The sequence below is a fragment of the Gambusia affinis genome, linkage group LG07 (genome assembly GCF_019740435.1).
Source record: "Gambusia affinis linkage group LG07, SWU_Gaff_1.0, whole genome shotgun sequence".
In the NCBI taxonomy this organism is placed as follows: domain Eukaryota; kingdom Metazoa; phylum Chordata; class Actinopteri; order Cyprinodontiformes; family Poeciliidae; genus Gambusia; species Gambusia affinis.
Genome location: NC_057874.1, coordinates 30,815,934 through 30,841,487, shown reverse-complemented (window position 1 = coordinate 30,841,487; position 25,554 = coordinate 30,815,934). Strand labels below are relative to the sequence as shown.

The window sequence follows — 25,554 nt, the reverse complement described above, 5'->3', positions numbered from 1 at the left end:
AAAGCTCTGCTGAACTGGGCAGCGACAAGACCGAGGTTCTGTTAATTTCACACTCTGCTGCAGATCCGCAGCCCAGAACCTCTTCATTAAAACCTCCAATTAAAGCGGCAGGCGACCCGCTGACAGCCACAGACACTCCGGCTAAAACCAGTCAGGATCACAACTGGTTACCAGTTCAACCAGTTCTGACAGAGCAGAGGACCAGTTATCCTCTAGTTAGTGCAACACTTACACACATTGGCATGGAAACCAGGCTGGAGACTGTGTGTGTGTGCGTGTGTGTGTGTGTGTGTGTGTGTGTGTGTGTGTGTGTGTGTGTGTGTGAGATCCTCCTACAGGATCAACACACACTGAGCATCAACATGTCCAGTCGGTCCATTCTGTCCCTGTTGGCTTCATTAGCCTTGATGCTAACACCCACGTCCAGTAGCAGCAGCCAACACACACACACGCACACACACACACACACACACACAGTTGGTGGTTCTTCTCGGCTCAGTGTTTAAATGATCATTGCTGCTGATTCATTTCTGCATTAATTAACTGGAGACAATCAATTAAGATCCGTCCAATCACATCGACACATTTAAACTCCTATTTTAGTCCCGATTGTTTTGTTTTTAGTTAGTTTTTTTATTAATCATTTATTTATACAGGAAAATCTCTTGAAACTCATTTACAACAGAGACTCTGTTACACACATCATCAACAAATAATATAAAAACAATAATAATAGAATCTACTTAACACTAATAAAAGTCACTTACCAGTTTAATGAACTGGTTGGTAAAACAGGATCAGTAGACTCCTGAGCAAGCATATGGTAACAGTGGGGAGGAACTACTCCCTGCTAGTAGAAGGAACCCTCCAGCAGAACCAGAAACTCAAAGCTGTTTCTGTTCTCCATCAGTCCCTCTTAAAGACACAGCAGCCTTTTCCAGTGCTTCACTGGTACTGGTGTTTCTCAGCACCAGTCTGCTGCTGCACCTGAACCAATAACTGCTCTTGTCATGAGCTGGAGGCGGGCTCATGGGGAACAGCGACCAATCAAAATGCAGTGCGCTCCAAAAACAGTAAAACCACCGAGCTTCAACAGGAAGATGACAGATTAGCATCAGAAAACAAAACTCCTGGTTTATTAGTTAATGAGGCCATGACAGGCCTTCTGTTTGCAGAAATATAGTCAAGTTATTATAGCTAAAATGTCGTTAAGCTTCTAGTCATATGGTTCTAAATGGGCTTTCAGAAAGCTGACCAGTTAGGAATCGACTATAGAACCAGAAACACTAGAAAGGACAGCGCTAATAGGCGCAGCTGCATTATGTCCTACAGCAGCCTAACTACAGCGCTAAGCCTGTCTGTCTGGTCTTCCACTGAGGAGGATCCGATCGGCACCAGGAACCCAACAGGTCCGAATGTTTCCGAGAGAAGAGATCCAGTCGAAGCGCTCACCTGAGAAACAAGAAAGCATTTCCTCTTGTCGTCGTGTATCAGCACCATCGTCCTGCTGGGACGGGAGGACGGCAGGACGGGGAGGCGAGCTAATTAGCTTCTTATCTCTCCGTGCTCCTCTTCGTCTCGCCCTCCTCCCTAATCCGGTGGGGCGGCGCTGCTCCGCTTGACGCCTCAGCAGTCAAACACAGAGGGGGAATAATTGGTACAAGCAGCACCTCGTCGCTGAGACTTTATCAGTCATTCCAAATGACATTTCTCCTCTTTCTGCTGCTTGCGTTCCTCTGAGCGCTCTCCATTCATCCAGCTCCGCTTCCGTCACTCGGATGAACGCGTCTCTAAATCACAACGGCTCCTCCGTGACTTCCTCTTCTCTCTGCCTCCATCTTTGTTTCTCCCTCATGGTTGTGTTTCTTCACACATCAAACCCACGATGTTCCTCAGGACTCTGGTGTTTGTCCTGGAGGGAACCAAAGCAGAACTTTATCCTGGTTTCCAGTCTGATTCATTTTCTGATTTCTTGCGAAAACATAAAACATTTTTTAAAATGAAGAACAGATCAGATGCTCCGGTTAACAGAGGGAACCTCAATGTTTTACCCAGAGGTGAACATCGGTAAAAAGTTAGCTATGCCTGCCGCTAATCACAAACATTAGTTCAGCTAACGCTAAAGCACTAAATTCAACCTCCACTGGATCAATCTGCCATTACACCTCTTCCTGTTCAGGAAGTGATTCTCTGGGTCAGATCTTCCTCTAAAGGTTTCAGTTTTACAAAAGTTGACTTTTCCTCACTCTGCTGCTAGTTTGGCCATATTGACCACAATAAGCATGATTTTAAACTGCAGATAATAATAGACATTACTGATGCGTAAAAGGTCTTCCTCCACTTCAAAATAAGAGCATGAATATAAACATCTAGGTACTTAAAGAATACTTAACAGTCGAGAACCAAAACTTCATCACAGATGTTGAACTTTATTTAACCGAAGTTTATGAAACGCCAAATTAATTAAAACATTAGTTTTCAATTCTCAGCTCAATTTAGGTTTGGTCTTTGACTAGGCCACTGACCAGGGTTCAGGGTTCTGCAGCCTCTAAAAGGTTTTCTATCAGGATTGTCCTGATTTAACTCCATCCATCTTCAACCCCCCCGTCTCTGATGCAGACCAACATTAAGAACTTCTGAAGGGAATTTGTTGTTTAAGATGCATCACAGTACAGAGAGCTGAAGAAAAAGAGAATCACACTTTACAGATTAGATTCAATAGTCTGAAAATCAGAAATCATCAGTGAAATTCATAGAAATGTGATGTCAGAAAAGGAGAGGGTTTGTTTTCTGCTGATGGACAGAAATCCAGTGGATCCGTTTTCAGACGTAGTTCTGGTGGATTTCTGGAGGAACCTTTCCACTGACCTCTGACCTCCTAACTCTGTTCAGGTCTGCCTTTGTTTAACTCTCTGTCCTCTCTAACCCCTCTGGACACGTCCCCGTCCTGCTGTCCTCTCGCTCTGTCTCTGCTGTCTAACTGTGGCTGTCCTCCCCCAGATGGATGTGGTCTATACCTTCCAGACGGGCCAGGCGGCGGTGCCCGGTGCCCTGCGCCGCCAGCCGTCCGTCGTCAGCCAGCACAATGACGCCACTGCCGCCAAAACTCTCTCTAGCCCCACCCATGTAGGGCTTAGCTCCTCCTCCTCTCTCACCAACTCGGCTGGGGCTCCGGCCCCTGCTGCTGCTTCCTCCTCCGCCGCAGGCAGTGAGTGTGTGACTGGAGGCCGGCTCACACGGCGCCTCAGCCAGGCTGGACTCTGTTTAATCTGCATGAAACCGCGTCTGTCCCTGACAGGTGTCTGCATGTCCTCGTCTGATCACAAACTAGACAGGAGGTCAGGAGAGTTTTAGTTCTGATCAAAGATCTCAAAATGAGCTTCAGTCAAACCAGAACCAGCAGGGCGAAGAAGTAGCTGCTCCGCGAGAGGATAGCCACCCAGAAAGCATTTGAGAGTACTGGAGCGTCCCTCCAAGGGTCAGAGGTCAGGAGTCCAGGAGTAGAAGGGTCAGAGAACATGCAGACAGCCTCCTCTGCTTCATCTTCATCTCTTTCAGTTTCAGCTTGCTCTCAGCCGTTTCTTCTGCATGTTCTGGACGTTTGACCTGTGAACTCGTGTAAAGACCTGGTGAGACTTGCAGCCGTCGAGTCGGAAACAGAAGAGAAGAAGGTTTCTGATTGGTCGCCCTGCAGGCTTAACGATCCATAAATCTGCTGCTCAGAGGCAGCAGCCTGGTTACCAAGATCATTTTATGGCTTTAAATCCTTCGGGCTCCGCAAGTCTCTCATGGTTTAACATCCAGCAGTGTCTAAACTTTGTGTGTGAAGGTGTGTGTGTGTGTGTGTGTGTGTGCGTGCTCAGCTGCAGCTCTCCTGTGGTTCAGCTTTGAGCTGCAGGTTATTAATTATAATGGAGAGTGTGTGCTGGTGCGTATAAATCAGGGTGATCGGCAGCAGCCGCCTCATCAGAGGAAAGGCCTCCAGAGGACAGAGCAGGATTATGTTGGGTTGTGTTTTCCCAGTGACCCTGATGGTTGAAATGACTTCATGACCCGCCGGGACCCGACCTTCTCTAACTGAGCCGTTTTCTGGTTCTGAGGCTGCGGTTGTCACGGTAACCCAACAGGATAAAGGTTTCAGGAGTGATGTTTACGGTCTGAGCTGTACGAGGAATCTAACGCCAGTTCAGGTGGAAGTGTGACTGTTCAGAGTTCTTTCTGTTGACCCGGAAAAGAACCGGATATTGGTCAGGATTTACCTGAGCCTCCTGTCCCGGTTTGTGGTCAAATGGATGATCCTGTTCAGGTTCAGGGAGAGCTGCACGTTTTCATCCCAGAGGGAAATTTAAGCCTCCACAGGGAGCCGACCTTTATGAAAACAAGTATCTTCTCTGCATTGTTTTTTGTTCCAGAGAAGTTTTCATCCACATTAACTCACACAAATCCACTCTGAGTGTTGCTTTAACATCCCAGACCCATAGGGGGCAGCGTAGAGCAACACTATCATAGGCTGTCATGTGTCCATCCATCCATTTTCTTTACACCCTTCTTCCCTAATGGGGTTGGGAGGGTTGCTGGTTCCTCTCCAGCTGCGTCCCGGGCGAGAGGCGGGTTCACCCTGGACAGGTCACCAGTCTGTCGCAGGGCAACACAGAGACATACAAGACAAACAACCATTCACACACACACACACACACACACCTAGGGAGAATTTAGAGAGACCAATTAACCTGACAGTCATGTTTTTGGACTGTGGGAGGAAGCCGGAGAACCCGGAGAGAACCCACCATGCACAGGGAGAACATGCAAACTCCATGCAGAAAGACCCCGGGCCGGGAATCGAACCCAGGACCTTCTTGCTGCAAGGCAACAGCTCTACCAACTGCACCACTGTGCAGCCCTCGCTGTCATGTGTGGGATCCTAAATTTCTTTTTGTGTTTATTTAACAAGAGTTTTCTCAAATCTCCATTTTGATTAGAGTTCTTAAAAATATAAATATAAAGATGTATTAGTTTTCCCAGATAATGTGGTCAGAAGCATTAAACTGCAGGCAGTCTGAAAACCCAGTCCAGAACTGGTCAAAGTGACTTTTCTGATTTGCACCACCTAATCTCTAACTGGGAGTTTATGTGGAATTCATGGAGAAGTCAGTAGTTTTTAAAATGAAAGCGCTGCATCACTGAGGATCAGTGAGGAACTGTGGTGGCGTGTTGGAAACCAGACTGGGCTCTAAATGTGAAGATGAGTTTAATGCTTTCCTGCTTGGAATAGTGTGTGCTGGGATCAAGGCTGTGAACTATCCTACTGCGTCAGAATGTAGTATTGAAATGTTTTGTAATTTCAGCTTTTTATTCCTTTTTTCCATAAGTAACGTTAAACACATTTCTGGTAATGAAGCTTCAATATTCTGTTAAGAACCTTAATAAGTGATTATTATTATTAGCCAAACTGATCAGAAAGTGGGTCATGCCGTCAGTTTAACTTTCATGAATGAATCTTTGAGTGTAGATGGAGCGTTTGCTTAGTGCTGCATGAGATTAGGTGACACTTTGACTCAGTTGTTGCTGCAGGTTGTGCAGCAGTGATGGAGCATCCGCCGTGGCGTGATGGGGTGTTAGGAATAACTGTGTGATGCCTAGATGGTGTGTGTGTGTGTGTGTGTGTGTGTGTGTGTGGGTGCCTCCAACATCATGATGAGCATTTTTGGTCCTCTTGTGTTTAAGAATCTTTCTCGGTTTTCCTCCAAAGTTTGCAGTCATCGTTCCTTCGTTGTAATTGTTGTGATCTGTAGTTTTGCATCTCCCTGCCCAGATCTGGATGCACCCCCACACCCCATGAATGTCCCATCAGCCCCGCTGCCTGTTAAAATCAGTGTTCTTGCTGTTCATCTTCCTGCTCCTGACGTGTCCTCTCTGTTTGTTTCAGATTAAGGTGGTGAACGCGTTCCGTAGTTCCATCTTCGAGATGGAGAGTCCACATTCCCGTAGCTCCATCCATAGTTTCATGGCTCATCCTGAGTTTTTGCCGCATTCTGAAGAGGAGGCGCCTCGGTTCAGCATCATTGAGGAGAAAAGCGACGCGATCGAGGAACTTCACTGATCCTCGGCGAAGGAGAAGCACCTGGCAGCAAGGAGCTCCTCCTCCTTCCCCTCCTCTTCATCACCTCCACCAGCTGGGTTGTTGCTCTGAGGAGGGGCGTCATGACTCACCCTCTCATCAGCTCACATCCTCGCCCCACGCTGTCTCCATCCTGACTGTGATGTTGTTCAGTTTGTTCCTCCATCGCCTCCATCCCATCAGCTGGGGGCGGAGCCTCCTCACCAGGAACACCTGCTTCTTGTTTAAACTCCCTTAGTTTACTTATAGAAATCTTCCTCCCCTTTTCACCTCTGCATGCTGCAGTGCATTGTGGGAAGGCAGTTTGTTGGCTTTCCAACACTGCAGCATCCAGACACGACCCGCTCTCCGACCTCGTCCCGTCTGAGCCGGGTTCTGTTTCCCCCCGCCCCGGTCTGTCTTAACCTGATGCATGTTTTGGTTTCCTGTTGAGTGGCATGATGGCCGTGAGTCCAGCTGTTTGGACGCGTCTCTGTTCAGAGCTCCATGATCTTCCTGTCTGTCCCACGGTGGAGAACCTGAAGGAAACATCCCGCAGATCTTCTGCTGTTTTGCTGCGACGGTTGATCGCTGCCGACGCATTAAACACTAACCGTTTCCTTTCGTTTCGCCCCCCTCCCTTCTGACGCCACACGGCGGGGACGCCGGCGCCGGTCGGCCCGTCTGAGCTGCACCGGATCAGATTAAACTTAAGGGGGTATTATTATGTATTTTCCAGGCACATGGTGCCATTTTATAAAACAATAAAGTAACTATTGTACCTTCAGTTCTAAAAATCCTGTATATATCAAAGTTGACATAAAATAAATTTCTTTCCAATTTAACGCCTTGAAATTGGGACTCTGTCACCTTTAGAAGCTCCTGCTCTTTTAACACTTTCTGCTTGGAGACTGCAGCTCTGTGTGGGAAAAGCAGCGCTCAGTTTAACCAAACACTTCTTCACCCAGTGATTTACATGCAGATTAAAGGATTTCTCAAACATGCATGAAAGAATCAAGGCAACACTCCAGGTATGTTTTGGAAACCTGGAGTGTTGCCTCCTGGAGGAATAACATCATAACCTGATGTACAGCTCAAAATTGTACATAATACCCCCCTTTAAAAATCATGTAAAAAATGAGAACTCATTTCAAACTGCAGTGTGTTTAGGGTTTGCCCCGACTCAAACGTAGAGCCCACTTTTCCTGCTTTGCACGATGGAGGCCTGGCTGGAGCTCCACCTCTCCATCACAGAGGCCCCGCCCCCTCAGGCAGCTGCTTCCCTGTCATCACACACTAAGGAGTTTAAACATTCAGAAGGAGCTGACTGCAGTACTGATCTGTTGGTTGGATCAGTGCAGGAAGTTCCCTTAAAGTGGAGCCATGAACAGAGTCAGAATGAGGCTGCAGACACAGACGGCCAGAGCGCAACGTTTTTCTAGCCAGTAATGGACAGTAGGCTCAGCGTCTGCAGCTACAAGCTCCTGGGTCCCTCGTCGTCTGGCCTTCCTGGAGTTCCCATATCATTTGTTGCCAGGAGCTCTTAGAGCTCATGGATCGCCCACTGACAGAAAGTCCTGGGTTTTCTGCATCTTGCTCCTGCATCTTTAGCCAATGGGCACTTCTTGGGTCACTCGCCGCTGGGCGTTCCCTGGTCGCCTGGCGTTCCCTGGTCGCCGGGCGTTCCCTAATGGCTGGGCGTTCCCTGGTCGTTTGCCGCTCCTGGAACTCCTGAGTTGTGCTTCCGTCGTTTCTATTCCCTCGTTTGTCTGATTTTTGATGAGCTGTCAGTGACATCACACGGCCAGCAGTGGAGCCGGCGTCTGCTCATCGCCATCACCGTTGCCCCGGCGACACCGCTCTGCCATGCCGTGTTGGACAGGCGTTAGTGTGGAGGCCATGCTGAGGTTTATAGGAGACTGATGATGTCACCAGTCGGCCTGTAGAGTTGAATCCACTGTGTCCCCGCTGCTTCCCGCAGCGGCGCGTCCGATCCCTTCTAACCGCCGTCGGCCTCTCCTGACGGAGGCGATGTGCGACTACTGCCATATTCTCCATGACTTGGTTGATCTTTTCCCCTCAACGAGCTTTTTCTAAGTACTCAGAGCCATATTTTCTAGGATGTTGTTTTCCGTCATTATTCCAGAGGCCCCGCCCCGCCCCGCCCTCCAAACTCGACCAAAAAGCCAGGAGAAACTCTTCAGTTGTCACTGCCGAACCGTGTTTGAAGGACCTCTCCGATGTTTACATGAGAAGCGGTTTGACCCCCTCATCTGTTCCTCTCCTCAATCTTACTGTTTAACTGAGTAGGAAACCTTTCTTGCATGGTGTTCATATAAAATTCAATGTTTTGTTCATTTTTTACAATTCTTCTGTATTTTTATATTGAGTACTTTTTAATATTTTGCAGATGTATGAATCTGTACAGGCTGAGGAGTTTGGTGAGCCTTCAGAACCTGAATGATAGGAATCTGCCGTGGACTCTGTTTTTACAGCTGCAATGTTTCTGCCACGTGTGGCGTCCGAGTCACCTGACGTTAGGGCTCCCAAACCTGCAGTGACTTGTTTACTTCCTGTTGGCTGTTCACTTCCCATCAGCCCCTCTGGCTCCACTTTGGTTTCTTTGTTGTAACGGTTCTGACTTGGTTTGAGTCCAACATTAAACAGGAATGTATCGTTATTCCTCCAACTTCTGGGTTTGTTTGTTCACTGGATCATGTTGTGTTCGGCTCCAGGCTCCGCCCCTCATCCAGAGCTCGGCGCCGGTTGGGTTAGTCATCCGTTTACAGCCTCTGTGGGACTCTGGGTCAGAACCGGGCCCACGATAACCAACTCCTGAGGTTAGTGTTCAGACCCAACCACTCACTGTAGAAACGGATCAGAGACCAAACGGAGACGATTAACCAAGACCAGACGGACCTGAGAACAGAACTCCAGGAAAAACCTGAGCTTAGTGCCGGTAGAACCGGGTTGGCCCGGGTCCAGAGGTTCTTCCAGAACCCAGACTTATCCGTCCTGTAGATTCTGACTGCAGCAGTGGTTTTCCGATCCGGCGCCTGGTTCTGGAGCCTGGAGCGGGACACAAGGTGCCGCTGTGCTCCATCTGACTTTCAGCCTACTGTGGAGAGGACGGGACTGTCCGAGCTCTCTGACATCACTTCCTCTTCCTGCTGAACTGCTGCCCCTGACCAGCAGGTGGCGCGTGTGTAAATAATGTCGCATACCGAATGAGGCCAACCAGGAAGTGGGAGAGCGGCCAATCAGCCAATCATCACCCAGCATAGCTTTAAGATTGTTCTGCCAAAGTCGTTTCCACCCTCTCTCTCTCTCTGCCCCTCCCTCGGCCTGGTTCAGGATTGTCCCTCTGCTCTTGCCGTAGCCTCAGTGGCTCCGCGGGGCGTCCGGCTGCTTGGACCTCATCCCGGACGCCCCTGCGGCAGCAGAACTTTGTTTTCCATCATGAAGGAGCTTCCTCTGTTACGACCCTGCTCATCGTCTGCAAAACAAACTGGAACATCACAGCTGGAAGCCACATTTACATTCCGTGTGTATTTATCTCCGATATGTACCAACATGTATCAGATTTAAATATGAAGGCAGAAATCCGGTTCTCTGTTTGAACTTTGTTGCAAAAAAGACTGAAAGTTTTAGTTTCTGTAATTACTATGATAGCCAGTTATAGGCGTTGGTGTTATTTTTGTATAAACATGATATCATCTATGTGGCATGCATGACATATATACAGACTTTGGTGGTTTAAAGCAATATGTCCAACCTGGTGCGATTGGTTCCGTCGTGTTCTGTGTAGCCAGAAAAAACCCAACAAAACCCAGAAAAAAGAATCAGCAGCTGTTCAGTATCTGTGTTCAATGTTCTGTGTTCTGCATGTTTTAGTACGGAATGACGCATCCCAACTGTTGACTCCACACACACACACACACACACACACAGTCAGTCTCCGTTACACTGAGAGGAGAAAACACTGAGCAAACCTGGAATCTCATCTGTCTGTTCCCATCTTCCCCCATCACAGAACTCCGGTTCACATACTGTCCCTGAACTCATCGCTCTCTCACCAATCGCATCAATTGATCTGAAAAACTAAACTTCCAATCTCTGGATCAGAATCCAAACTTTCCCATCAGCAGTTTGTCGTCCACAAGCTCCAAAAATTTAAATCTGACGTCAGAAATTCATTTTCTGAAAAATGATCTGCAGCTGCTTTACGTATGAAAACGTTTATTTTTCTCTGGTTCCATCTGACCCGGTTCAGGTGTCACACCGGATTCTGAGGCGCCCTCAAATCCGGTGTGACACCGGATTAGCAGGAACCAGTCTGAAGCTGTAAAACATGAGACATCTGGACTGTCTGGAACATTTTGGAGGGTTTTATTTTTTTGCGTGAATGTTTTTAGCTCCTCTGCAGCTTCTGACTGAAATATTCCCAGGAATCCATTTCAGCTCAAATTTAAGAGGCAGATAAAATTATTATTATTATTATTATTATTATTATTAGAAATATTGTTATTAAAGTAAACAAAAGCTGATGCAGTCAGAAATGTTTGAAAAATGTTTTTCAGAATAAAAGCCTGTATTTACTGCTTGTTATGGACTCAGATTGTATTTCATTTAAAACTCATCTGGTTCACAGCAGCAGCTTCAGATCTGCAGCGCCACCACCTGGCTGCCACCGGCTGCGGCAGACACCTCAGTTCTGGTTCTGAGCCTCGGTTTGGATTTGGACCAAAACGTCCTGTGCTTCCCCACGTGTGTGTGTGTGTGTGTGTGTGTGTGTGTGTGTGTGAGACTCTCATCCTGTCTGTTTGTCTCTCGTTCTCCTGTTTGCTTCGATCTATGCAACAGAATAGTCCCGTTCGCCACCTGCTTCCTCCTCCTCCTCCTCTTCCTCCCTGTCTGCTCGTCTCGTTGGTTCTGTGACCTTCGGTTCTCCATGCAGACAAACGACGCGCTGATGGATGCGCGTGTGTGTGTGCACACACTCCTGGTTTTTCTTTACTCTTTTGTAAGATATGATCATGTGGAATGCCCTGGTCTTGGTGTCATGTCGTTTGAACAAAAGATGATAATCAAGCAACTGAGAACAAGTTGTTACATAAATATATATATATATAATATATATAAATATATACAAATCTATATACATAAAAAATAAAGCCATTGAAATTTGAAATAAAACTGAGTTTGTGGTTCTTTTAAAGATCAGTTTTTAGTTTCTTAGTGATGAATAAATGTCGCCTCACCAGCTCTACAGAACCAGTTTGGATCTGCAGGTTGTGCAGCTCAGAACCCGACGGCTGAATCGGGTCTGATGCAGTTCCTACAGGACACGAATGTTACTGCCGTCCATCCATCCCTCTCTCCGTCCAGCCCTCTGTCCATCCCTCCCTCCGTCCAGCCCTCTGTCCATCCATCCCTCCGTCCATCCCTCTGCCCATCCATCCATTCCTCCATCCCTCCCTCCGTCCATCCATTTCAGTAAATACTCTGCGTGTTCTCCATGAGCTCCTTTCACATATCTCTTAGTCCAGAAGAAATTTTTCTAAATGAAAATACTTCATTTTTCCCTGTGGGATTAATAAACTCTGCGACAAAGCAAAAACTGAGTATTTAATTTGAAAATATCGCTTTTTTATTGAATGAAAGATTTCACACAAAAGTGAGTGCATTAACACAAGAAAACCAAAAAACCCATCCAACGTTTATCACCTCTAATCTACGGAAGCCTCTAGGGGACATGGAGGTGTTTTTCTGTTGCAAGGTTTTTTCATCAACTGTTAGTGTGATATCTGAAGTTTAGTATCTTTAAAAGTTTTTTACCGAGGCTCATTAAAGGCGTTTGAACTTTTAAACTGATTTATTAAACTGTGACTGTGTACAGAACAAACCAGGATGTGTTTGCTAATTTATTGCGAGGAAACGCAAAAGAAAAAGACATTCCCGCATGTCCCTCAGGGGCCTCCGTACAGAACACCTAAATAAACTTGACATTAACGCTGTCAGGGACCCGGATTTAACCGCCACCATCTTCATCACTCCTGCTGCTGCTTCTCGGGCATCATCACCATCACCTCCCCCTCCATCACCACCTTGTCCTTGGCGGAGCACGTCACCGCGATGAAGGCAAACGACATCTTGATTTTACGCACTTCCGCCTCGGCCAGAACCTCCTCGCCGACGAAGAGCGGTGCCGGGAAGCGGATCTCCTGGTACAGGAAGACGCTGCCGGGGCCAGGCATCCGGGTGCCGAGCACCGCCGACATCAGGCCGTTGATGAGGACGCCGTGGACGATGGGCGCCTCGAAGGACGTGGTGCTAGCGTAGGCCGGGTCGACGTGGAGCGGGTTGCTGTCGCCCGTTAACTCGGCGAACAGCTCCACGTCGCGCGCCGAGAACGCTTTGGTGATGGAGGCGCGCTGGCCGACGTGGAGGCGCCGTCCGAGGGACGGGGCCAACGGGAGGCGGAAAGGGCGGAGCCTGACGCAGAGCGGTGTCCAGGCTGACGTCATCCTACTTCAGTCCAGCTGCAGGTCGCGGCTGTTTCCGGTCAGCGCCAGGAGGAACGGAGACACCTGAACGCACCATGAGGTCCGAGTCAGCAAATAAACTTTATTCCTAATCAAGTGAGTTGTAGTTTTAATCAGCAACAGAAATATAACAAATACAAATAGCACGCACGCGATACATGCTATTTGTATAGCACGCACGCGATACATGCTATTTGTATAGCACGCACGCGATACATGCTATTTGTATAGCACGCACGCGATACATGCTATACATGCTATACAAATTTAAAAAAAGCCAAATTAGAAAATTAGCTCACCTAGAAGAAACTAAAAGGTTTTATGGCTTTCACAGTAGTTCTGTTATTTTTACTCAAATAAAATCACATCAAGTTAAAACTTTTAGCAAATGTGTCTGCAGAGGATGCAGGTCAGGTTTTCTATTCGGCTAAATTACACTGGTTACTTTTTAAGCCACAATTTTCTCTTATAATAATAAACAGAACTTTTTGTTGCGTTATTAAATAAAATCCATTACAAAAATGTTAAATTGCTCAAGTAAAATTAAATCAAGCTAAAACTTTTAGCAAACTGCATTTGGGTCAGAATTAGTTTTCAACTAAATTACTTTGGTTATTTTTTAATCCATAATTATGAGTTTAATTTATGGAAATAAATATTCTTCTGTCCAAAAATTAAGAAAAACACAACTTTGCGTTAGGTTATTAAATAAAGAATTAAATTCATATTTCAACTGGAACCGCTCACATCAGAACCTGAGTTTAGGTTCTGCAGCAGAGTCCGGTCCAGATCGTGGATCCATGTTGTTCCTTCAGCAGTCTGGCTCCATTTCTGCTCTGGAGTCGAGAACAAACCGACTTTTTGAGCTGAAAGTGGTTCTGATATGGCTTCCTGTTTGCCTGGCGAAGGGCCAGGCAGCAACGTTTTCCCCGCTGATAAGAGCGACAACGTTTGCCAAGAACGCAGCAAAAGTCTTAGAGCTGCAGAAAACATCTTCCTCAGATGATCAGCCAATCAGAATCAAGATGGAAACATGATCAACCAATTAGGCTGGTCATGGGGACATTTTAAATCTTCTAGGGAAAGGTTTGTAAATCTTTAACTGGAAACCGTTAGTCACAGTCTGTTATTAGTCATATTTATTTTTCTTGAACATTAATGGAAAGTGGGACCACAAACATCCAACGAGGTTTACTGAAATCCATTCATCAAAGTTACTTTGTATTTTAGCGCCTTGAAAATGGGCTTTTGTCTCTTTAAGAAGCTCCTGTTCTCTCTGAAGCTCCTCCTTCAGGAAGTCGTCCCAACATGGCTCCTCTATTAACCCTCTAATGTTTTAATCAGCATTGCTCTGAGCAGCAGCTCCTATGAGCTCAGCAGATATTTGCTAATTGCTGCTGGCTAGTCTGAAGGAGCTGAGTCTAGAAGGCGGGGCTAGGTCCAACCAGGCGTTTTGAACAGCTGAATGGTTGCCATGGAGATTAAAAGTTAGGTATGTTTCATAAAACAAAAAAAAGTTGACTTAACAAGATACTGCCCCTTCAAATTTGAAAATCACTGATGAATGAGATGTGCTGACCTGCAGAACCCTGAAGGCGCAGGCCTGGTTCTGGTAGAACCCCTGCAGGGTGAGGGAGCTCCACAGCTTCACCAAACCCCTGAAACAGAACCCAGAGGAGAGAAATGAAAACCCAAACCAGCTCCAGGATCTGCGGGCGGAGCCGGCTTCGGACCGGTACCTGCTGGGAACGCGCAGCAAAGCGGTCAGCGTCTCCTCATCGTACTTCAGCACGTCCACATTCAGTGCCGCTCCGACCTGAAGAACACCAGCACCGAGTTATCAGAGGAAAGGTCTGGATCCGAGCGGCCGGGCAGAACCGTGAGGATCCCACCTCTCCGAACAAACTCCTCAGGCAGGAAGTGATGAAGGTCTTCAGGTCAACGGCGCTCACTCTGGTCGACTCATCCTCCAGCACCCTGGGGGGGAGATCCGACTTAACGCGAACAAACAGAACCAGTGCACAGAAAGCATTGACCTCTGACCTCCTTAGCAAACCCACAGACAAGATATGTAAACAAACACCAACTTTTTAAAGTTTTATTACATTAATTCAGCGTAAACGCTAACATTGCACTGTCTGAGTTTAGACCACCATGGACTTCTGCAGCAGAAACATTTATGATCAGATCACATATTTTCACCATTTTTCCTTATCAATCCCCTCTTTTGATAAGAAAGAGGGGATTGATAAGCCTAACCCTTTTATTCCCACAGTTTTCATTTAGTCTTGACAGAAACTTTTTCACTTCTTGCTGCTATTCTAGCTTGAAAAACAAAGTAGTTTGATTAATTATTTTAATTTAAAAAAGATGAACAAAAAACAAACATGATGAAGAACTTAAAATAAAGACAATTCTGGGATTCATTTTTTAAAACTTTTAAAATTATTTTTTGTTTCTTCCTTCCAACTTGGTGAAGCCCCCACTGTGCCCTCCGGTGGCCCCCATGTGGCCCACGGCCCCCACTTTGGCAAACACAGGTCTAAGTAGGGAAACTTACAGACGGACTCTGAGGTAGTGATGTGGTGAAGCGTTCTTCAGTACGACCCGTTGGTACCCAGAAGATTCTGCCTCCTCAGCACCCGCTCTCATTTTCTGCAGACTGGAAACTCTGAAGAGGAAAAGGTCACAGGACGTGACCTCGAGGTCACACGACAGAAAATAGCGGTCCAATTCTTTCACTTCTCACAGCCATCCAGAAATCTGTTGGTTGATCTCTTCAAACGAATAAATCAGAAACCTGAGGAATGCAATCATTAAATTTTTTTTCCTACAGTCAGTGAACACACCACAGCTACTCTTAACAGGTTTTCCTGCATGAGGAGTTTTGGTTTCAATGAATGGTTAAGAGGCTTTTATTTACAGAAATGTATTCGAAGGTCTTAAGGGTCTGGATCATTAACTGGACTCAACAGAACCAGAACAGTGAAGAAATAGGAACATTTTAATAAAGTCTGTTAGCATTCAAGCTAATAGAAGCTCATTTATAAACAACTATATTTCCAAAAATCTTTTGGACAAATTGCTGGACATAATAAAAACAAACGGCGAGCCGGAAAATAAAGTTCAGAAATTTAAAAGGCTCATATCTACAAAAAGAAAATCATAAAAATTACAAGAAATCAAGACTGAAATTTTATTCTTACTAATATTTACCTTTATTATAAATAAAAAGCAGGACATGTAGTTTCAAATAAACAAAATAAAAACTATGCGTGATGAATATATATTACCACTTTCTACATTGAGGGACAGAAACTGCTGAACTTTTTATGACATTTTGACTTATAGCTGTAGAACGGATTAACGGTCGCCTGGAGAATCAAGAACCGCGTCGTAATCAGACTGGATCACCGACAGACTGGGGTCACACCTTCCAACCCCAGGAGGAGGTCAGGGCGGAGCAGCGTGTAGCTCCAGGCCACTAGAACATCACTGGATCGGATCAGAATCTCCAGAACTCTGACGGAACACCATAAATGTTTTCACTCACCGTCTGCATGTCCGTGGAAAGAGAACTATAGCGTGTTTACCCTGCCGCCATTAAAATTATCGACGCATGCGCACTTACCTCATAACTCTCTGTGAACAGGAGGTCGCACTCTGTCATAGAGTGACGGGTATGTTCACTCTATGACAGGTATGTTCATTTTAATCGCGAGTTTTTCCACAAACGGCAAACTTAACTTGGATTTTCTTGGAGTATTTTGAATGTGTATGAACTGCTTTATGTTGACCAGAGCTAAAATTAAGCTTTGGGAAATTTATATAAAAAAATACAGTACATTCTTGCTCAAATACATTTTCTATGTCCTTCTGTGACTTGTTTTAATCTATTTAAAACAGTAAAAACAAATTTTAATGTTTGGTATGTTATAAAATACTTACATTCAAATTTTATCAAAAATATTCCTTATCTGTTGCGCTGTATATAATTATTTGGATGTTGTCTGGAGAGAAAAAAATCCATGGACTGAAAGATCTTGGATAGTTTGTTTACTCTTTGACAGAGATGTTAAAGCGGTGTAGGGTGCTGCCCTCCAGTGGCCAAATGATGTTACCGCAAGCAAAAAAAGAAAACATCTAACCTAGTTTACTCTTTTTTTTAATAAAATTTTCCAACCATTGAGAAATATTTGTGCAAAATTATTCTGTTAAGTCATTCATCAACATTGTTAGTTTGCAAACGGAATAAAAATTAGTCAGGATTCAGGTTCTGGTTTTTAGTCTCATTTCCTGTTAAGTTAATATCATAAATTCTTCCCTACAAAAAAGGAAAAAAAGAAACTATCGTTCAGAATAAAAATGAGTCAAATTCCTCCCATGGAATGATTTTTGCTAACAAGATGAGAGTCATCTGTCAATTACAATAAGTGCTTTAAGTTCTGGTTTTCACTCCTCCACTGCTCAGGCTTGTTTCTTTGCTTTATTGTGGAAGTCCAGCACTAGGTTAGCAAATTTCCTTGGCCTCTCCAAGGCGATGGCATGACCACAGTTGTCCAGCAAATCCACCTGGCAGTGAGGCAGCGCCTTCTGGATCACAGCGGCTCCAGAAACATCCAGGATCTGGGAAAGTGGAGACATTTGTTGAGACTGAATTAAATTCAAAGTCCAAATGGGATCAGAATCAAATGTTTTTGATGTTCTGATTTCCGAAAATATGTTTTAGCGGTATCTAAGACTTTCCAGCATTGCTTTATTTACCTGGTCGTTCTTCCCCCAGATGACCTGCAGGGGCGCTGTGATCAGATTCAGGTGTTCCTGCAGCGAGTGCCGAGACTTCTCCCCAACGATCTCCAGGAACACTAAACAAATAGGATTTGCACAGATTAAACCAACAGAGGAGGCAAAAACCAAACAAAATCAGACACTGACTGTCTGATGAAATAGCGCCAGAATTAGTTTACAACTTATTATAAGTATTTGTTGCGCAGATTATGAATCGGATAATTAGTTAACTGGTTATTTGTCTCATAAATTGTGATCTTTCGCAAATTGTTCCCAGTAATGCATAACTGTGAGTTTATTGCAAAATTTCCCCAAAAATAGTTAAAAACATTGAGTTTGAGATGCCAACTCTCACCTGCAGGTGGCAGTATTTCTTCTATTGCACTGCGGCCTCAGGTTGGAAGTTTTTAAAAGAACAAAAATGTTTGTGCCTGATCTGTCTGCTTGTTGTTTGTTCCATATGCAGATTTTGCAAATATTTGCAAAAAAAGCATCAGAAAATCAGAAATTTTGATTGAAAAAAAATCTCAAAACTTTACATTAGATTTTGGACTGTTTGGTTACATTTGATTATGTAATTTTAAAATATTAAATGATTGATAATCAGATCAGTTACTCAGTGCTTTTCACCAAATATTTTTTTACTCTTGACTAATTTGATGGTTACTTTCTACTTTTACTTGAGTAAAATTTTTGGGAACTCTGCCCACCTTTGCTAAAACTTCAGCCGCATTTTTCACATTTCTGCCAACAAATCTCACATAAATACATTTTAATGAACAATTTTGGTCTTGAACTGAAAACTAAAACATTCAGCAACTTGTGTCTATTTTATTTAAATCTGAGGAACGACGGAGAGTGAAAACAGGAAGACTGACCTTCTCTGTAGAAGTCATTGTTTGGGATCCTGTTGGCCAGGAGGCCCCGGAGGAACTGCAGGAGCAATCAGAGACACACGTCTGTTAGCGCCGCGCCGCGGATGGAAGCCTGCAGGGCTCGGCGCCGTACCTGGCGGGGGATTGTGGGCGGTTTGTAGCAGCACAGCTTCAGCATGGCCTCCAGCTCCTGCATGGAGGTGGGGATGAGCGGGATGGGTTTGCTGGGCGCGACGGGCTTCTCCAGGTCCAGCTCCTTCAGAAGGGCGATGAAGCTGGACTCTGTGGGGTAAACCAGACCTGCAGGGAGGCGAGGAGGAGCAGAGAGCACCAGGAACGACGGCAAATTAAAATACCCAACATTTCTGAAGACAGAAAAATAGAAAATCTATGAACAAGCAGACAAAGTCCCTGGAGCAGGGCGGTCCAAACTTTAATTATGTTGGTCAAAATATCATCAAGTCAAAATGTCTGCAGGCCCAAAAAAAAACAACATAAATAAATAATAGTAATGTAAAGATTAAATTTAAATCAAGCATTTAAAGTTTTCTGATTTGGCTGTTTTTTGTAGAAAAGGTTGTTATTTATTGAAGATTCAAAACTTTAAAAAACTTTTACATATTTTCTGTGTTAAGAGAAATTTCACTGAGTTTCCAGATTCTATGGGCTTGAATGAACAAATGTATTCTGTTCTAAAAAAAAGATTTGGCAGCTTTTAATTTGAAGGGGAGTGAAGACTGACATCCCAACATGAAGGAGTCTTCATGAATGTCCAGAACTGCTGCCAGGAATTTGGTAAATAAGGACATTTTTAGTGCAAAGTTGCATTAAAAGTGTCATTATTTACACAATAACACTATTCAATGATTCTTCTTATGTTCACCAGTTCAAGTAATGTGTTACCAAAGACTTGAGTTACTTGCTTTATTCAGCCAAGTTTAATAAATTAGATAAAAGTTGGTTTCCATCTGCACCTGTGATGGAACAGCCAAATTCGGATTATTCTTGATTTGCAGTTGGAAGCCACACAAAATCACTCCAAGGGCCACAAATGGCCCGGGCGCCGCACTTTGGACACCCCTGCCTTACAGGCTTACAGGGAAGTGAAACCTGAAGAAAGCTGCAGATTTACCTGCTGGACACACCAAGGTGAGGCTGCAGACGTCAGCCGGGTAAAGAGCGGCGTAGACGCCCGCCACGTTGCCGCCCATGGAGGTGCCGACCAGGTGGAACGGCGATTTATCCAGGCTGACGCCATGACGAACTGAGCAGACACAGAACAGACGGGCGGCCATTTTCAACATGCCGATGTAGGATTATGATGCAGAAAGCAGATGTATAACAACAACTCTGGGTTTTCATCAGACTTTAGTTTTATTGTGACTGTTTAATTCAGTTAGTTTGAATCCGTTTTACAGTCTGTTAACTAGTTTCTGTCAGTTCAATCTTGTTCAGTTGTACTTTATTTTTTATTGTATGAGTTATTTCATACTTTGGATCATTTTCAGGTGCAGAATTCAAAAAGGTCAAAGTATTCTCTTTACGCTCACATCCAGTGGGTCATGAATAACCAACAGAAGAAACTGTTTTCAAAAAACGGATTACATTGTTGTTGAACAACCAACTGACTCTGGAGTTTTCTCCCAGATTTTGTTGTTGCCATCTTAGGGACTAGTGATAGCGCCACCAGGAGGATTATGGACTGCAGCAATTTACCAACTACTGACGTGAACTGCTTGTGTGTTTAGAAACAATAATCAATGTTGCATCAGTCTGAAAAGCTAATAAATAGATTAATAAACACAACAATGAAGCTAGCCTGGCCAGATTTGTGAGCTACATGGAGCCGAGAGCTAACAGCTTCCTGTCTGAGGCTGCAGAGTTTTACCTTCAAAATTCAACATTTTGCTGAATAAAAGCCGTTTCTGGAGATAATTTCAGTAGTGAAACGAGGCCGACGAGTCGTCTTGTGATCGGAAGGTTGTAGGTCCTGACACATGTTGATGTGCCCCTGGGCAAGGCACTTAACCCCAAACTCCCTACTGATCTGCGTATTGGTGTATAAATGAGTGTGTGAGTTCGAATGGGTGGATGTGACTCAGTGTAAAGTGCTTTGAGTGGTAAAAATGATTGGAAATGCGCTAGATAAGTTCAGTCCATTTACTGCATCATGATGTTTGGCCTCATGTCAGAGGTTTCCATGGAAACAGAGCACAACCTGAAGGGATGTGATGGGAAAGATGCTTTATTTCAACAAAATTTGAACTTTCAGGCTGTGTCAATATGTCTTTAAATCAAGTTTATGATTTGTATTGATATGGTAAAAGCTGGAAGTGTTTGCACCGACCTGATGGACTCGCCTGGTCTGACCCTGGATGCTGTAATCTTCTGCACCCGTTCGACTCGTCCCTTCATGTCCAGGCATGTCCAAACAAACCACATGCAGGTTCCTGGGGAGGTACTGGAAGTAAAAAGCAAACATAAACAAATTATTATAATGTTCTGATCCTTCTATTTTCCTAAACTGAAGAAAATAAATCATTAAATAAATCAGAATTTATGTTGCAACCAGTTTATTGATATAGAAACTGAGTTGAAATTAAAGTAGTGTAACTATGAAGTCTGGTTTGGTTTGAATGCAAAAGCAGGAAGTGGACTACAGCGCAGGGCATTCTGGGTAAATCCAACCAAAGCTAACATGCTAGCCTAGCGCTAGCAGCAGAAATGTCTCCTGGTCTTCAGCCAAAGACTAAAGAGAAATCCTCCAACACTAAACTCTGACGCCTCCATCTTGTTTCCATCTGGTGAAGAAGGAAGTTGCTCTAAAAGTGGGGGAAGATAAAACTAACATTATGGGGTAAGATTAATGTTATAAAAATGATTACCGATAATAATTAAACATTTTTTGTGGGAAGGTAAAAGAGCGAGAATAAAATTAGAAAAATGATATGCTCCTAAGGAAAAGGGCGGCCTAGAACTTCCAGATCTTAAGCTCTATTGCTTGTCATTTGAAATGGCAAAATTAGTTAAACATTGTGAAGGTGAGAATGGGCAGGAATGGTTACATATTGAAAGGGATATATGTTTGCCGTTTGACCCTAAACACAAATTATCTCAAAAGATCAACACAACAAACCAGTTTATGTTCATTCTTGTAAAGTTTGGTCAAAGGTACACAAACTGTTAAAGCTCCCACATCAGGTAGAGCAGTATGCATCTCTCTGGAATAATCCTGAGATATGTATTGGTAAAACACCTGTGTTTTGGAGGCAGTGGCATTCACGTGGCATATGAGTCATTGGTGATTTGTACAGAGATGGACGATTCATGTCCTTCAATGAACTTACTCATTTAATTTGGAAGGTAAAGCAAATTTTTGGAAATATCTACAGATGAGACATTGTGTTACCTCAAAATTTAAAAAGATTGTAGAAAATGATATATTGAATTATATTAAGATGCCGCGTGAGCGACACACTGCCTCTCAATTTTATAAGCTGCTAAGTTATAATCTGAGTAGTGAATCGTCGAATATTAAACTTCTATGGCAGAAAGATTTGAGAAAAGAGTATACAAAAGAAGGATGGTTGAGGGTACTGTCAGAGAGTGGTAAATATGTGAAAGAGGCCAGAAGTAAATTTATACAGTATAAGGTGCTACATAGATATTATCATACACCTACGAGGTTACATAGAATGAAACTAATGTCAAACAATAGGTGTTGGAAATGTAAGAAAGAAGTGGGCACATATTTGCATTGTTTTTGGGACTGCTCTCTGGTTTCACCATTTTGGATTAAAATCTTGGAGGCTCTGAGTGCATGGCTTGGCTCAGAGATCCCTCAGACTCCAGAACTGTGTTTACTGGGAGACCGATCTCAAATGCCAAACACCCCAAAAGGAGCTTTTGCAGTTGTGATGGTCGGTCTGGTGACAGCCTGCAGAATCATCTTAAGACATTGGAAGACCACAAAGTGTCCCGAGCTAAATGAGTGGATTAAATCAATGACGGATACAGCTTCTTATGAAGTCATGCTCAACAACATGGATGGGAACAACAACATGGAATGGGAACAACAACATGGATGGGAACAACAACATGGATGGGAACAGGGACATGGATGGGAACAACAACATGGAATGGGAACAACAACATGGAATGGGAACAACAACATGGAATGGGAACAACAACATGGAATGGGAACAGGGACATGGAATAGGAACAGGGACATGGATGGGAACAACAACATGGATGGGTTAGCTTTTGGGACTCATTGAAAAGAACTATGGCTTCGAGTAATGTATCTGGATGAAGTCTGATTTTCCTGGACAATTACCTTTCTCTCAACTACTGAATGTTTTTGAATTGACACTGTAACATACATATAATATCTGACTGTACCCTGGGTATTGGGGGGGGGGGGGGGTGCACCAGCCTTTTTTGTTTTGTATTTGTGTTTTATGTGAGATAATATTCAGAAAATCTATAAAAATTTGAATTACAAAAAAAAAAAAAAAGAAGGAAGTTGCTCTCAGTGTCTTCAGAGGTTTTTGTGTGGTTTCCTTCAGTGGGTGTTGGTGCAGCGCCCCCACAGGCCAGGAGGGGAACAGGTTGGTTTGACTCAGAACCACAGCAGCTGGTGGAGTTCTGGTTCCAATAGAACCGGGTCAACCAGGAGGGAAAACAGCCCAATTCTTGTTCTCACTGACCGCCTATATCAGGGGTCCCCAAAGTGGGTCCCTGAGGGCCGATTGCATCCTGAATGTTCTAGTGGAAACCTTCTCAGCAGCTCGATGTTCTTCTTTGGCCTCCAATGATCCATCATTGGATCCAGGTGAGTTAAACCAGGAAGAGATCAAAACATGCAGGAGGCCCCTGAGGGCCACAGTGGGGGCCCCTGGTCTATAAGAAGCCCTCCTGGATTAATAGGGTTAGGGTTATTATCTCCAGGTGGTTTCAACTCATCACCTGGAGAAAAGACACCTGTCTTCAGCCAACCAATCAGATTCCACCAACCTGCCTTCAATAATGGCTCTGAATCATTTTGGCTAAAACCATGAAGAAATCTCAGATATTTTTTAAATGCAGACAATTAAAAAATGCTGAGCTTAGTCGTTTTTTCTGTTTATTAGATTTCCAAATCAGAATCCAATCAAAAGCATGAATCATGTTTTCAGATCTAACTATGTTCTGTTTTAATATTTTGCAAACTTTTTAAGTTTTTGTCTCTTTCTTAACCTAAAAAAAATCTGGACCAACGACATGAAATTTCCTTTCAGAGAGGTGATGCAGCGCTGGCTGCAGCGCGGGTCCAGAGCAAAGCTGCTCCAGAGGTTCTGGGCCAAAAATCCCAGTTAGTTTTCTCTTGTATCAAGAACTGATCTAATGCAATAAATGCTAATTAATCAATTCGATGGGATTTTCTAGTGTTTCAAATTCGGCGTGGAGGAGAGCTGAGGTCTCATGATCAAAATGACTGGAGTCGTTCTTTACAACAGGAAAAAGCTGAAGAATCACTTCAAATGCTTCTTCCTTTATTTCTGTTTGTTCTGCAGCAGAACCTGCTGTTCCCGACCTGGAGAACCGGGTCGGGAACATGACAAGAACTGAAACGCATCAGTTCGTCAACAACAGCATGACTGGAAAAGTGGTTTAGTCAAAGTTCAGACCTCAGCCTGACTGTGTGTATGTGTGTGTGTGTGTGTGTGTGTGTGTGTGTGTGTGTGTGTGTTACCATGACGACAGGCAGCCACATGTCCTTGGAGGCGCCGAACCCGTGCAGCAGCAGCAGCGACGGCGTGGCGCCCCCTGGCGTCCCGCGAGTGGAATAGCAGAAGCGGTAACTTCCGCTGTGGGAGTAGCGGACCGCCACGCCCTGCGAGCGCCGATTGTACCTGACAGGAGAACAGCGGGTTAGACCCAGCAACCCAGAGCCGACCTCTGACCTCTGGATCCAGAGCGTCCTTCCAAACAGACAGGCTTTCCTCTAATCTGGTTCTGATCCAGTTTTCCAGTCCTGAAGGTTTTGTTAGCTGCTGTTTTATTCGGTACCAGAACATGGTGCCACCATCTGGACCGGTCCAATGCCAGTCAAGCTCAGGGCCTCCACTCCACCAGGGGACGCTCAAGAGCAACAAGCTAGCATGATAAAACAAATTCATTTAAAAAACTTATTAAAACAAAAAGGATTTTCTAGATTATTTTTACAGTTGGTAGCCATTTTTAATCTCTCCCTCCTGTTGGGGAATTGAAATAAATTAGATGTTTTTCAGCTGATGGTACTTTTAAATAATTAAAATAATATGGCACACTTAAATACCACTCTGCATTTAAAATGTATTTTTTTATTTTCTACTCCTATAAGGTGAAAATGAACGATCACATAAATGTTATATTTTATACATTTTAAGCTAATTCTTTTAACCAGGATAAAACTCCTTCAGATCAAAGACTTTTTTCTGACAGTCATCAAAATGATGCTAACGACGGTTAGCAGTTCAGCTAAAGCATGTGGTGTTGACATGTCGGTGTGTGGAGGGGGACCCAAATGAAAATCTGCTCTGGGCCCCAAACCGACTCGGACCGGCCCTGATCTGGACGTTGGTGAGAATCCCTGCAGCGGTTTATCCATAAACAGTCTACTTTCATAATTCATTGCAAAAAAACTATTAATCAAATAAATGCAGATTTTTTTGCACAGTTCCAGATTAAATCAGTGTGAAAAGATGTTTGATACCATTTAACTTTTAGAAGTAGCAGGCAGAAAGAGGTATTTATTGATTTCTATCTTTGTAATTTGATAAGGGCTTTCATCAATATTTTCTGCCACAACTGGCCCTGTGAGGACATTCAGTCTTGATGGGGCACAAAATGAAACCAAGTTTGAACCGTCTGACAGAACAAAGTGTTGACATGAAGAACATGTAGGAGGTGATCCAGTGACTCCTCAGCGCGTTCTGTGTGTGTTTACCAGTTGTAGGCCTTCAGCAGCACTCCGGGCCAGAACACCAGGGACGTAACGATGGCGAAAACAGGAGCAAGCACGACTCCTCCTGTTAGCAATAAGGCTTTAGCCCACGTTAGCTCCATCGCTGCTGCAGACGCCTTGAAAAGCAACCAAATATCTGATCAGATTGTTTTTTCCTCCCGGATCTTTAGCAATAAAAACTGAACTTCAGCTGCAGTAACTGATGTCGCTGGACAATAATAAAGTTACCATGAGAAACGATAATACCGAAAAAAAAAACAA

The 25,554-nt window shown here is 44.3% G+C and overlaps 4 protein-coding genes across 11 annotated transcripts in view; 1 reads left to right on the top strand and 3 right to left on the bottom strand.

Moving 5' to 3' along the window:
- LOC122833530 (plasma membrane calcium-transporting ATPase 2-like) overlaps positions 1-11,271 on the top strand; it is a 63,431-nt gene extending 52,160 nt beyond the window's left edge. For 2 of the 7 annotated variants that reach the window (XM_044121174.1, XM_044121173.1), the window contains 2 exons: positions 3,001-3,208; positions 5,927-8,786. In XM_044121174.1, the coding sequence (XP_043977109.1) occupies positions 3,001-3,208; positions 5,927-5,931 (213 nt within the window). In that variant the 3' untranslated portion in view covers positions 5,932-8,786. Of the gene's footprint in view, positions 1-3,000; positions 3,209-5,926; positions 8,787-10,748 lie in introns of those variants that run through there. The other 5 variants (XM_044121172.1, XM_044121171.1, XM_044121176.1 and 2 more) reach the window with 3 other exon arrangements.
- Positions 11,272-11,724: 453 nt separating this feature from the next.
- On the bottom strand, positions 11,725-16,342 carry rpp14 (ribonuclease P/MRP 14 subunit). 2 transcript variants are annotated; one of them, XM_044122502.1, is made up of 6 exons: positions 16,274-16,342; positions 15,203-15,313; positions 14,535-14,619; positions 14,382-14,458; positions 14,222-14,300; positions 11,725-12,687 (listed from the first exon to the last, which is right to left on the bottom strand). In XM_044122502.1, exons 1-6 carry the CDS (start codon positions 16,276-16,278, stop codon positions 12,631-12,633), a joined length of 414 nt encoding a protein of 137 aa, XP_043978437.1. In that variant the 5' UTR covers positions 16,279-16,342; the 3' UTR covers positions 11,725-12,630. The 2 variants fall into 2 exon arrangements, with proteins under 2 accessions (XP_043978437.1, XP_043978438.1); XM_044122503.1 differs by lacking the exon at positions 16,274-16,342 and adding an exon at positions 16,196-16,262.
- On the bottom strand, positions 12,148-12,624 carry LOC122833999 (hydroxyacyl-thioester dehydratase type 2, mitochondrial-like). The gene has a single exon (XM_044122034.1). The coding sequence runs from the start codon at positions 12,622-12,624 to the stop codon at positions 12,148-12,150; it is 477 nt and encodes a 158-aa protein (XP_043977969.1).
- A 341-nt stretch (positions 16,343-16,683) lies between the features above and the next one.
- On the bottom strand, positions 16,684-25,402 carry LOC122834255 (monoacylglycerol lipase abhd6-A-like). The gene is made up of 8 exons (XM_044122504.1): positions 25,276-25,402; positions 24,040-24,199; positions 20,649-20,766; positions 19,438-19,569; positions 18,439-18,605; positions 18,309-18,363; positions 17,407-17,507; positions 16,684-17,268 (listed from the first exon to the last, which is right to left on the bottom strand). Exons 1-8 carry the CDS (start codon positions 25,392-25,394, stop codon positions 17,110-17,112), a joined length of 1,011 nt encoding a protein of 336 aa, XP_043978439.1. The 5' UTR covers positions 25,395-25,402; the 3' UTR covers positions 16,684-17,109.
- Between the last annotated feature and the right edge of the window lie 152 nt (positions 25,403-25,554).